The sequence below is a fragment of the Chinchilla lanigera genome, unplaced genomic scaffold, assembly GCF_000276665.1.
Source record: "Chinchilla lanigera isolate Chin_1 unplaced genomic scaffold, ChiLan1.0 scaffold00091, whole genome shotgun sequence".
NCBI classification, from domain to species: domain Eukaryota; kingdom Metazoa; phylum Chordata; class Mammalia; order Rodentia; family Chinchillidae; genus Chinchilla; species Chinchilla lanigera.
Window position 1 is genome coordinate 3,876,728 of NW_004955492.1, and position 13,180 is coordinate 3,889,907.

Here is a 13,180-nt window from a genome sequence, read left to right on the forward strand (position 1 = left end):
CTGAGCTAAATCCCCAGCCCCCTAAATTTTTTAAAGAACGAAAAAGTTACTGTATCCTAAAGCCCATAACAATTTGCCTCTTCTTGGATGATTTGCCCTTATATGTCTAGAATGTCATCACTTCTTGGCCTTTTGGCTAAGATCAAGTGTAGTATCTGTTCTTTTCAGTAGCAAATCTATTTAAAAACAAGTTTAAAAAATTACTCAGCAGGGTTTTTGAATCCATTTTTTAAATCATTATGCAGAAAGGGGCTTGAACTTCTAAATATTTTATATATAGTAAAGCAATCTGTATGTTATCTTTTGAATGGTTAATTTGCTGTTAGTTTAACTTAAGTTCCATAGATTTTTTTTTTTTTTTGCTGACTTTTCTGCCCTAAACAGAACAACATGATAGAAGCAATCGGAAAAACTCATACATACTTATACCTACATGCACACCCTAACCAAACCCCAAACCAACAGATAAGCAAAACAAATAACAAAAACACACATAGGACTAGCATATACATCCTTTGGAGGTATTTATAGTGGGGACAATTGTTGAACACCTCCTGATGTAAAGAGGGTTGTGAAAAGTTTTTTTTTTTAGTGCACAGTTATTCTTCTCAGCTTCTGTTCAGGTAAGACAGTTTGGGGCAGTCTGGGCTGAGCTCCACCTCTTCATTGTCGCAGGTGAGTACTGAGGCAAAACTGTCAGTGGCAGGGCTCAGTCCACACCTAAACTTGTTACTGTTGTTGTTTTTGTTTGTTGTACCTGGGAACAAGGGCACAGATAAAGTTGGAGTAGTCCACCACACTTCTCTCTCTCTGGCCTTGCCTGAGCAGTAGTCTAGATGGTGGGCCCCTAGATTATGGGAGACATGACTAGCAGGTGTCATGCTGCAGTGGGGTATTCTTAATGTGTCCGAGCAGGGCAGAGGTGGTTGAGCCCATAGGTTCTGCACTGTTCATTAGGGTGACTAACAGCTGTCAGTGCTGTTGTCTCTAGTCTGTCATGGTCCAAACCTCTGGATTGGTGGTGTGGCATTAGTGCAGCTCTCAGATTGATGGTGTGGCATTAGTGCAGCTCTCAGCCTCCCACACTGGCCTCCTGTGGCCTCTGCTGCCAGTACCACCCTTGCTTCTCTATCTGCCCCTCACTCTTTTGGTTGTTTAGCTGTGCAGCAGCTAAGTCTTTCTAGCTCATGACTCCAGCGGCTTCCAGGACTGGGGAGGCTACAGCCCCTACCTGAGAGTAAGGTGTGTTGAACACTGAGTGGCTGCTATTCCAGGCTGTTGCTTCTCCAGGAGGATTATGTAAATCTCAATCTCGCCAAACCTGCCAGAAAGAAATGCCTAGGCCCTGAGTGGTGACTGGTTGTTACTTACTCTAATTACCAGCATTTCTGGGTTTCATCTGGTCTCTGGCTCTCTCCAGTGGCATTCCAGTTGGGTGGTCCTCCCACCTCTTTTTCAGGCATATGCCTGTGGGTTGGGAGTATACTCCAGAGTGGCTTGTGTGTGCCGCTTGTTTCCAGTCCCCATGCTCTGTGTAGTGAACAAGGAAGGCTAGCAACATGATGCTGTGGTAGATGTTGCCCTCATGCATTTAAGACAGAAGGCCTGAAGGTAGATAAAAGTGAATGTAGGTCTAAGTTTATTTGAATGAATATAGTTGTTCCTTATTAGTGCAGGTTAGAAATCTTTACCAAAGGTTCTGTTAAATTTGAGGTATGATGTAAAATGAATGACCTGTAATGGTGAAGGTTCTTTGGTGTAACAGTTTAGCACCATGCTGGATCATGAGATCAAAGATATGCAGTTCTTGGGATTTTGGATCCTATAAGTATAAAAGCAATTTAAATTTAAAATATTGTGAAAGTAAATTTCATCCCTACTTCAGAAAAAGTATAATAATTGCTATAATTTCTAAGTCAATTGAAAAGGCCAGATTGATTTTTTTGTTTAACTAAATGTTATGTGTATTTTTGTAAATGAACTTTTAGTTAAAATAGCTACTGTTGGGGCTGGGGATTTAGCACAGCAGCACAGCGCCTGCCTGGCAAGCGCAAGGTCGTGAGTTCGACCCCCCGGTACCAGAAAAAAAACAAAAGGAAAGAAAATAGCTACTGTTCAACTAGGGCTAATAACTCTTTTAATGCAATTAATATAAAACACTCCTGCAAGTTAATATCTGTTTTTCATATAACTTTTTCTTGATCATTCCTTCATGTAACCACTAATAATAGAATTGTGACATCATCTAATAAAGTAACCACAGAATACTATTTTAATTACACTGGAATACAATGTAAAAATTCTCAACTCCAAATTTAATCATTTTTCTTTTTTATTCCTCCTTCCCATAGTAATCAAAGCAAAGAAGCTTTCATTGACTGGGCAAGATATGATGATTCACAGGATCACTTTTGTGAACTTGATGGTAATAAAATAAACTATTATGATTGAATTATTTTAACTTTAATCCTTTTATAAGACATTTAAATCAGTAAAAATGTAACCTGTGTTACAGCTTTAACATTTGATTTTGCTATGTAGATTTTATTCATAAGAGCATTTGGGAGCCTATGTTCCAGGCCTTGTATTAAGTGCCTTATAAACATTATTTCGAATCTTTACAACTACCTTAATAGGTATGTGTTTTTTTCGTATCTAAGGACCTAATTCTCCAATAGACTAAATTGCCCTCAGTCACACAGTAGCAGGGGGCTTAGGTGGGATATTATCCCAGCTCCAAAGGGTCCAAAACCTGTGTTCTTTCCAGTATATCACACTACCTCCTGTGGGTCTTCAGTTGAAATCACTTGGTTATAGGTCCTTGAATATTGTCTTAGTTACTTTTCTCATTGCTGAAACAAAATACTCAATGCCCAAAGTTAAGGGACAAAAGCTGTATTTAGCTCACATTTGCGCAGATATCAGTCCATTAATTGGCTGGCTCCAATTATGGCAGGGTGGCATCATAGAGAAGAACAGTTCATGGTGCGCAGAAGGCAGCCAAAAAGGAAAGGGAGATGACCACAGCTCTTTCTGTCCTTTATATTTTATCTAGGCTACTTAGGCTGAATAGCACTCACACCCTTCATCCCAGTGCCCTTGATCCTAGCATTGCACCATGAATCAGTTCCAGTGTCACATACTCTAGACCCAACACCTCTGAAAAGGCCCACCTATGACCACATGAGACTTTGGGGGAACATCTAGCCATGGGCCATAATAAATATACAAAAATGTTTACACTGGAACCTGTTGGAGGTCTCAACCAACTCATATGACGATGCCTTCTAATGTCAGGGAGGACTCTGGTTTGACTTCCTCACATCGCTCTCTTTCCGAGAGTCTCCTGGAAGGATCCAAAGGTGGGACACTGTCCAACAGAGTAACTACCACTTCTATAAAAAGGAGATAATTGTTCCAATGATTTAGAAATTTTTATCTGTACTTGTGAAGAACGTGAATGGAGAATAGTATTTCCAAAGAACTGTGCTGTGTAGGCTGGAATCATGCATTTGACCCCTTCACCTTTACCTTGTTGCTGTTACATTTTTAGCGGTGGCAAAGAATTGGGGTTCAAGCATGCACAGTTGAAAATGGACAACAGGTTTTTTTCTGAACCCTTTTCAAGGATCTAAAGTGATCATCATGCTTTCTTTTAAAAGGTTAAAAAGAGCTAGAACTGTGCCATCAATCTATAGTGTAAGTTACTGTGGGCTTCTAAAGGATAGTATATTGAATACTGGGAGATAGAATATTGTTATCACCGTTTATGTCATTCCAGCTAGGAAAATGTTTGAGCAATCTGAGCAAGGTTCTTTGGGTATCTGGGTATACTAATGGCCAGCTAATAAACTATCCCCATTATGATATTTAGAATTGGCACGAGTTTTATCAGAGCAAGCCGCTGTACCTACATGAAGTTGCATCACTGCGTTCTCTGTTATTTGTTCTTTGGCTGTCATTCTAATAATATTTGCATGTTTAACACTATAGTCAACTTCTTTTGAGTTCCTCCTTTTATCTCTTTAATGTTTTAAAAAAATCTGATCATGCTCACTTAACAAGTTTTTAGATCAGTAAATCATTTCTATAATTATAAATTACTCATGATAGTTTTTTCATAACCATACTAAATTGCAAGGGTTACTTCTGTAAGTAAATTGATGTGCTAAATTTACCAGTCCTCAATCTGGTGTTAATATTTTTCTTTTCTGTAGTCCTAGGGATTGAACCCAGGGCTTTTGTACTGTGCTACATCCCCAGCCCCTCTACTCCCTTTTTTCATTTTGAAACAGAGTATCACCAAGTGGGTACATGCTCTGGCTGAGTTCAAATTTATGATCCTCCTACCTCAGCCTCCCAGTGTACTGGGATTAAAGCAGGCACCACCACTGCTGGTTTCCATTTACCCCACCCACCACTCACAACTACCTGGAAGTGTGGCATATTATTTAGTTTACCAGTTCTAAATGGTAGACATTCTGTAAGGACTTGTATAAAATCATTTCAGATTTTTCGGATTATATATTTAAAGTAATGAGGTTTTTTTTTCAATTTTATCTAATTCTTATGCATATAAAACCATGCTACTTACTAATTGGATTACTATTATTCCTCTGAATAGTAGTTTTTGTGTCCCAATGATTTATACTTACAATTTGTTTTACTGTCAGCGTAGCTTAGGATCATTGTTTAGTTATTCCTGCTATCTAAATTCAGAATGTTGAATTGTAAAGACCATTCACTCTAATTTATTAGGGAAAATATCCATATGCCCCTGTTCCTTGCTGTTTTCCTATTGTTACTGTCTCTGTTTCAATGGAAGATGATCCCTGTGGATGAAGTAGCATTACTTTAAATAATTTAGCAGTTTAATATCCACTAAAATGAGCTGCTGTACCTGCCCTATTGTTTTCATTACCATCTTTGTGTATGGCTTGCTTCTTCCTTTGGCTCATATTTCTGCTCAAATGTTTTATCAGAGAAGCTTGCTCTCCTCTCCTGTACAGACTAGGGCTTGCTCTTTGATTCACTGCTGTATTCTTAGTGCCTAGAATAGTGCCTAAATGTCATAGGTGTTTAATAAAGATTTGCTGAATGAAGCACTTGCTTCATAAATAACCTAAATAGCATGATAAACTTTAACTTTTATCTTTCCCTGAAAAGATGTTAGTACATTTAAAATACTGTTTAAAACAGTAGTTGCTAAGGATACCACTCATGCCATGGGAGCCATAATTAATGACGCAGTCACAAGGAAACATTTCCTTATTGATGAAGATGAAGACTGTGTCCATCTCCATTAGTTGCAGAATTAATCTGCTAGTGAAAAGTTTCATTGAATGATGCAACTCTGGCTCTCAAGAAGAGGGATATAGCCAACACCAACTGAGTATCCTGAGCACACTGTCGCAGTGTGAGTTTTCAATGAGCAGAACTTTGCTGGTGTGTGATATGATTCTCAGGGGAATGGAAAACTATGAAAAATTTACAAAGAAATAGAATGTTACATTACAGGAGCACATGAAAAAATTGCTGAGTACAAAAAGCAAATTCTTCAAGTAAGATAAATACGAAAAACTTGCCAGGAATGTGATCACCTTTGGCAAAGGTAATCTAGCATCATCCAAACAGGCATGAGAGCTTAAACAGCTAGAGGCTCTGGGAAGAAAAATTAGAGCATCTTTCACATATTAAAGAAAGCATAGAAGATAATTGAGACAGAAGCCATTTCATGTTCTTCTTAGCATCATCTGTAAACTTCAGCCAACACTGGAAAATGATGAGAACCTCTTGGAAGTAGAAGAAGCTCAAGAAACAAGCACAGATATGGACCCTCAGCCACAGCAGGTTAATCATCCACCATTCCCCAGAGTGTTGGAAGAGCTACATGGTTTTAATGTGTTTAGAATCTGTGCTCTTAATAATTAAAAAAAAAAAAAAATAGAATCTGTGCCCTTGAGATAGTTAAAGGTTTGGCAGTAAATTCTTTTAAATATTAATACTCATTTCACTCATTTCTTCACACAAAGGAAAATGACTTCAGTGTATATTTTTTTATTGCAACACATTTTTCTTAAAAGACAGGGAACAGTCAAATATGTTTAATAAAATGTATTCAAAGCTGGGTGTTTGTGCTCCTTAGTGCAGGTAGTTGTTGAGTAGTAACATCAATTGCTTTATAAAACAAGTTGAAGATTGTGAGAAGATGGCATTTTTAGGATGTAAATGAGAAAATGAGTCACTTTCTTAAAATTATTACCATTTTTAAAAATAAGTCCATGAATAAGCTTCAAGAGGGCCACAAACCCATAAAATTGTATGCAAAATGTTTCTTATAGTAAGGAAAATTTCCATGACACTGAGGACCACTGGTGTAAGGGGTAATTATAAGATGTAAACCCATGGGCATTGCTTTCTCTCTCTCTCCCTTTATAATGATTGTAAAATTAAGCTGCAGCTTCCATTCTTATCCATTTATTTTAGTTTAGAGACATGACACTCTGCAAGAATTGTACCTTAACCGAGGTACATTTTTATAATTTTAATAAGAATTTTTATCTTTAAAAGTTTAAAATTACCTCAGTAGCTTGCCTGGCAAGTGCAAGGTCCTCAGTTTAATTGCCAGTACTATAAAGAAAAAATTACCTCAGTAGCAGTTATATTAAAGGTGTCAAAATACCTTTAAAACAAAACAATAGTTGCTAAGTCTGGCTTTGTATCAAAATCACTTGAGAACTTTATAAGCTATAGATTTTCCTTGACTGTGTAGATCATGTTCTGACAGTGAGTTAGTAGCAGTTTGGGGTAGGCTTGGTGGTGCAGGTCTCCAGGCACAGTCCTGAATCCATGACATAGCAAACGGACTATCAGCAAAAAGCTTCATCCTAAATTGACCTGTGCTGCTATGTCTTACAAATACACAGGTGAGGAGGCAGAGCAAAGTGCACACTAGAAAATGGCTTGTGACCTCATCACACTACTACTAAACTAGGACAGTGAGAGGAGAATTCAATGGGGAAACATGTATACTTGAGAAGGAGAAAAAAACAAGGGTCCAGTTAGATAAATCTCCAGAATTAATCGTGATTCAGTAGAAGGTCTTTGAATTGTTAGGTAATGATCAACATAGTTAAGTAGAAAGCAGAGCTTTGTAGCAGCTTTGTAGAGGGAGAAAGAGTAAACTTTCTGTGTTATGGTTTGTGTCTGCATGTCCCCGCAAATCCTCATGCAGTCATGGGGTGGACTTCTAGGATTTGTGATTGATCTGTAATCCAGTGCTGGGATTATGGGTGTGAGTGCTACCACCCGCCCTGAGGCGAGTAGTTTGCATACAGTGTAAGGGAGGGAAAGAGGCTGCTTGCCGCCATTCCTCCCTTTTGCTGTTGTTTTTGCTGTGTTCCGCCACCATGAACACTTGCCCTCTGCCATGTGCCACTCTGCCTTGGAACCAGCCCAGTATGGACTGAAACCTCCACAAACTGTGAGCTAAATAAACCTTTCCTTAATTTTGGGCATCAGGTATTTTGTCCCAGCAATGAGAGAAAAGTAACCAAAACAGTCAGGGTACAGAAAGAAAGATGCGTGTAAGTGATCCAGCTGTACCATTATAGAGATACTATAGTTGAGGAACAAGTTAATTAAAACCAGTGCCACTGGTCACCCAGGGCAAGGTGGGCCCCAGCTCTGCTGTGCCTAATGAGGGGAACTAATCACTGTATGCTCTGTCCCCAACACTGCTCATTCTAGCTTCCTGAAAGCTTGTCAGTATAAGTCAGAGACTGACAAGCTTTTTAATAAACAGACAAATGGCAAATGTTTCAGGTTTTATGTACTAGATAGCCTCTCTGGCAACTCCTCAACTCTGCCACATAAGCCAAAACACATGGCTGGTCCAAGAAAACTTTTGTTACAAAAACAGGTAGTAGGCCCCTGAGTGTAGTGTGCCAACCACAAAACCCACCCTTTTCATGATTTAAAAAAGTATTAAGAAGTTAGAGTTAAAATCATTTTAAGAAAATAGTTCATGAAAATGAATATGATTTTACTCTTAGGATTTATTTTAGCTCCCTTAAAATATATTTCATGTCACTGGGTACCTATAGTCCCAGCACTTAGGAGGCTGAGGCAGGAGGATTGCTGTGAGTTTGAGACCAACCTGGACTATATAGTGAGTTCAAGGTCAGCCTGAACTACAATAGTGAGACCCTGTTGCAAAAAAAAAAAAAAAAAAAAAATAGATATATATATATGTGTGTGTGTGTATAATTTATATATATAACATTTTAGATATTTAACTATAGATATTTAAATTTAAAATATATATATAGCACAATCATAGATGACCCTGAATACATGCAGTCTTACATGTGCATACACAGAGTATTAATAGTTTTGCACAATATACATCAAGGAACGTACATGTTCAGTAATACTTGTGAAGTTTATATTTAACTAAGTCAATTTTGAAAGTGAGTTTAAGAGCAGTTAAAGAAATTAAAATAGCCAGGTGTGGTGGCACATGCCTGTAATCCTAGCACTCAGGAGGCTGAGGCAGGAGGATTGTTGCAAGTTTGAGACCAGCCCGGGCTACAAAGTGAGCTCAAGGCCAGGTGGACTGCATAGCGAGACCCTGTCTCAAAAAGACAAAAAAAAAAAAAAGAAAATGTTAGGAATTAATGAATTTTAAAACTACTGAAAACCATACTTTTAATAACTTCAAAATTTAAACTTTGTTTTTTTGAGGCAAGATCTCACTGTGTAGTTCAAGCTGGCCTTGAGTTCACTATGCAGCCCACAATGGCCTCAAACTCATGGCAGTCCTCCTGCTTCAGCCTCCTGAGTGCTGGGATTTTAGGTGTGAGCCACCAGGCCTGGCCAAACTTTTAGTTTTAAGACTTCTTTTTGTTTGTTTGTTTTGTTTTTTGTTTTTTTTTCCATTACCAGGAATCTAACTTACAACCTTGCACTTGCCAGGCAGGTGCTGTGCCGCTGAGCTAAATCCCCACCCCCCAGTTTTAAGACTTCTAAGAAACTTTTAAGATTTTAGAAGTTATTATTAAGTCCTAAATCAATCTGTGTCTTTTACTTGGACAATTTGCCTTGCCATAATTTGTATAGTAGAATAGCTTTATAATTCTAGGGCTAGTCATAAAGCCAGTATCTTATCTTACGTAAAATTTGTTTCCTCTGTCTGTATGGTAATACAGCCCATTTAATAACAGTAGTTTGCTTTGAGGTATTGTGGATTGAATTCAGAGTTTTCCTCATGCTAGGCAAGTGTTCTACTACTGAACTACATCCCCAGCTCCAACAGTGGAGACTTGTAATTTTGTACTCTTCCTGCATCACTAAAGCAGGTAATTCTTGGAATGCGTAGGTCAAGATGCCAGTTTCCCTTATGTGGTTACTGAATCCCAGACTGTGGTTACTGACTGTTCAGTGAGTATTGTTCACTGCTAGGAAAAGTCAGGTATCTGAGTACTACTGATTTATTCTCATAAAATTATTTTACCACCGAAAGGTAGTAAACATGTTAAGGAATACATTTGTGCCAAAGCTTATATGTATTATGATTACACATTTGTGAAGCATATTCATTATAATTTTTCTTTAGCTATAAAAGTATACTTCCCTTTTTGACTCAAAATATGAGCCTTAATGGTTAACACTATTTTGCTTCATATTTTATATTCCTCAGAGATCTCTATTAAAATGTCCAAGCAGGGGAGTTTTAGTACTTCATTTGGATTTTGTTATGGATAATAGTTAGTTTTAGATGTTTCAAGAAGTTGTTGAAAGTTGTGCCTACTATGTACTGTTTGGGAGGGGGAAAGCTCTTTAATATGTTAATATTGGTAAAAATAATATTTTTAAGCTGGAGCACGGTATAGCTCTATGAATAACCAGATTTTAATTAACAAACTTTCTGAGCCATTTACTTTATAAGTCTATGAATGGAGTAACAGGGAAATCTCAATTTTTAATATAAAAGTTTAAATAACGTAGTATTTCCAAGCCTGTGATTGATTACATAGATATACGCTGTATTTGGAGAAGAAATCATATAAAACATGAAAGCAAGTTATGATTTTGTTATTTTCATTCCTGGGTGGTTAAAACTTAAAAGGTAACATATGTTACATTTCTTAAAAGAACTCTGAGTATCCAAAGGAAAGGGAAGAGTTTTTCTTCTCTAAGTAATTTGCCCAAGTTTTATAAACCTTGGGTCAAGAAGAGTCACAAGTATGCTAACCACCCTGCTGTTTAAGTGGGAGATTATTTGAAAAGCGTAGCATTTCTTTAGTGTTTGGGTAGTCCTGTTTGTTTTGTAATGGTAAATTCCAAGTAACCAGTGACATATGGATGGTTCTTACGAACCTTTTCTTGTTCAGATGAGAGATCTCCTGCTGCCCAGTACGTCGACCTTTTGCTGAACCCGGAGCGGTACACTGGCTACAAGGGGCCCTCTGCGTGGAGAGTGTGGAACAGCATCTATGAAGAAAACTGTTTCAAGTAACTGGGGGGTCTGGGAGGTCGGGGGGAGGTTTCTACTGGGAAAGATCATGCGTCTAACCGTCTTATGTTTGGGTTTTATGCTGTTTTTTTAGGCCTCGTTCTGTTTATCGCCCTTTAAATCCTCTGGCACCCAGCCGAGGTGGGTTTTTCATCTATTTTCATAATTTTAGAGACTGTTTATAAAATGTGTCTGTAACTATATTCTGTAAGAAAATATTCAGCTGTTTTATATTTTGCTTAATTTGATTGATTAGCAAAGCTGTAAGATTAGTTCATAGTTAAGTCTTAAGATTTCTGTACATGTCTTTTATCATTGCTGTCATTTATTGAATGTCTGGTATGTGCCAGACCCTAAGCTAGGAACTTTATGTAGAATACATTAGGAGACGTAAGAAATCCTCATATAGCAGAGACTTACTAGGAAACTCCTCCAACTCTGGATGCCCACGCCCTGCCCCATGCTAGTGAGGTCCAAAGCCCTGAGAGGAAGACCCAGGCATCTGTGATTTTTCAGTTCTTCAGATGGCTCCAGTGTGCAGCCAAGTTTGAGAAGCATTTGGCTCAGAACAGTGCTTCTCAAGCCTCAGTGCTCATGCAGATCACCAGCCCTGAGTGCACAGGGCTTGGGCAGGGTCCAGGACCCTAACAAGCTCCAGAGTGCAGCAGTAGGGTGCTGATGCAAACACAAGGAAGGAGTAGCCAGGCAGTGCTCTGCGCTGCACTACCCGCTGGAGCAGCCGGTGGCCACAAGGGGCATCAAGCGTATGAAATGTGGCAGTGTGAACTTGAATTTTTAATTTTATTTAATTTTCATTCATTCAAATGTAAAAACTGAAGCATAAGATACTAGAACAGTGGAGACATCTTCATTCTTTTTTCAGGGAGGAACCACGCCCTAGGAGCCACCCCTGTAACTGACTGGCCAATCCAGTGTTTTCTTTCTTTCCTTTTTTTTCTTTTTCTTTTCCAGTCATATTTTATTGGTGCATTTAAGGTAAACACAAATACCATATTGTTTCTCTGATGTGAGAAACCGAAAGTGTAAATAAGGACCAAAATGTATAATAGGTATTGTGAAATAGGAAGAAAATGTTCAAATGAAGGGAACTAGGGAGGGGAAAGGAAGGAAGGGAAAAGTTTTTTAAAAATGAGAAAAGAAGGAAAAAATGGAAACAAATCAGTGTTTTCTTTAAACCAGGACTGAATAATGAAACTGAACTTCCTGGTGTTGATGAGTCTGTTTTGGCCTCACTCTGGCAAATATCCTCCAGATTCACTCTGAAACTCCTGGAGAAGGGAATTGGATCATCCAAAAGGAGCACAGCTTCTTACATTTTTGTCTCTTTTACTACTATTATCTCATAGCTTTTCAGTTTTCAACTTAAATGTTTTAACTACACAAAATTTTATAAAAATTGAAGCCATATAAAAAGTTACATAAAGTAAAATGGGAAAGCCCCTCCTGCACCTTTCTGTACCACAGTATATAGCATGTAGAGAAATTCTTCCAGACCTCTTCTCTGTTTAATTTTGAAGCAGAAACTTAATTGTTCACTAAAAAAATCAAGTCTTTTTTTTAATTTTAAAGAGAGTAGTACATGAGAACAAACAAACAAAAAAATTGAACAGTAGCACCATACCAGTATCACAAACATAAACAAATCAAAGCAAGAAGATTCAAAGTGATACAGGGTCTCAAGACAAATTAATGCAAATCAACAGTTGTTGTTACATTGCATATTGCCGTCCTCAACTACATTGCTCAGATTATCAGATGTAAGGAGGAAAGATTGCTCAAACCATTAAAGAGAATAAGAAAATAATTCTTCAATAAAACATTAGCGATAATGCAGAGTTTCACTAGACAAGATGGTAGGAGTTCACCGTTGTAATTCCATTGCATATTGTTACCTTCAAATCAGTTGCTCAGCCCACCAGACACAAGCATGCAAAGTTGATCAGAACATAAAAAATTGTGAGCATTAACTTCATTTCAATACACCATCAGACAACAGCAATACAATCATCGCAGCTATTCATATATATATTTATGTTTTGCCTTCCTTCTTTCTTTTTTCTTCTTTCCCTCATCCCAGTCATTCCTTCCTTTGAGCAATTTCTTTCCCTTTCCTATCATCTATTGTATGTTTTGAGTTTTACTTAGTCTTTCAGGTTCCTACACCAAGGAGACAATATAATGTTTACACATGTGGGTCCAATTTATTTCACTTATGAGTATGGTCTCTAGTCGCATCCATTTACCTACAAAAGCCTCGAGTTTATCATTTTTAATAGCTGAGTAATACTCCATTGTATAAAAATACCACAACCTTTTATCCATTCCTCAGTGGATGGGCATCTGGGTTGTTTCCAAGATATAGCTGTAACAAATTGTGCTGCTGTAAACATGGGTGCACATATATCGCTGTGGTATGATGTCTTTAATTCTTCTGGGAAAATACCCAGAAAGGGAATAGCTGGGTTAAAGGGGACTTCTAATCCTAGTTTTGTGAGGAATCTCCAAATTGATTTCCACAGTGGTTTCACCAATCTACACTCCCACCAGCAGTGGAGTAGGGTTCCTTTCTCCCCACAGCCTCTCCAGCATTTGTTATTGGTTAATTTCTTGATGATAGCCATTCTTTCTGGGGTGAGATGGAAT

At 38.0% G+C, this 13,180-nt stretch overlaps 1 protein-coding gene and 1 pseudogene across 1 annotated transcript in view; both read left to right on the top strand.

The window, feature by feature from the left end:
- Nucleotides 1-13,180, top strand: part of Ero1b (endoplasmic reticulum oxidoreductase beta) — a gene marked incomplete in the record, with an annotated part of 66,266 nt that overhangs the window by 31,322 nt on the left and 21,764 nt on the right. Inside the window, 3 exon segments of the mRNA XM_013504712.1 lie at nucleotides 2,352-2,425; nucleotides 10,395-10,515; nucleotides 10,611-10,657. Coding sequence (XP_013360166.1) covers nucleotides 2,352-2,425; nucleotides 10,395-10,515; nucleotides 10,611-10,657 — 242 coding nt within the window.
- LOC102020129 lies at nucleotides 4,544-6,055 on the top strand (annotated as a pseudogene).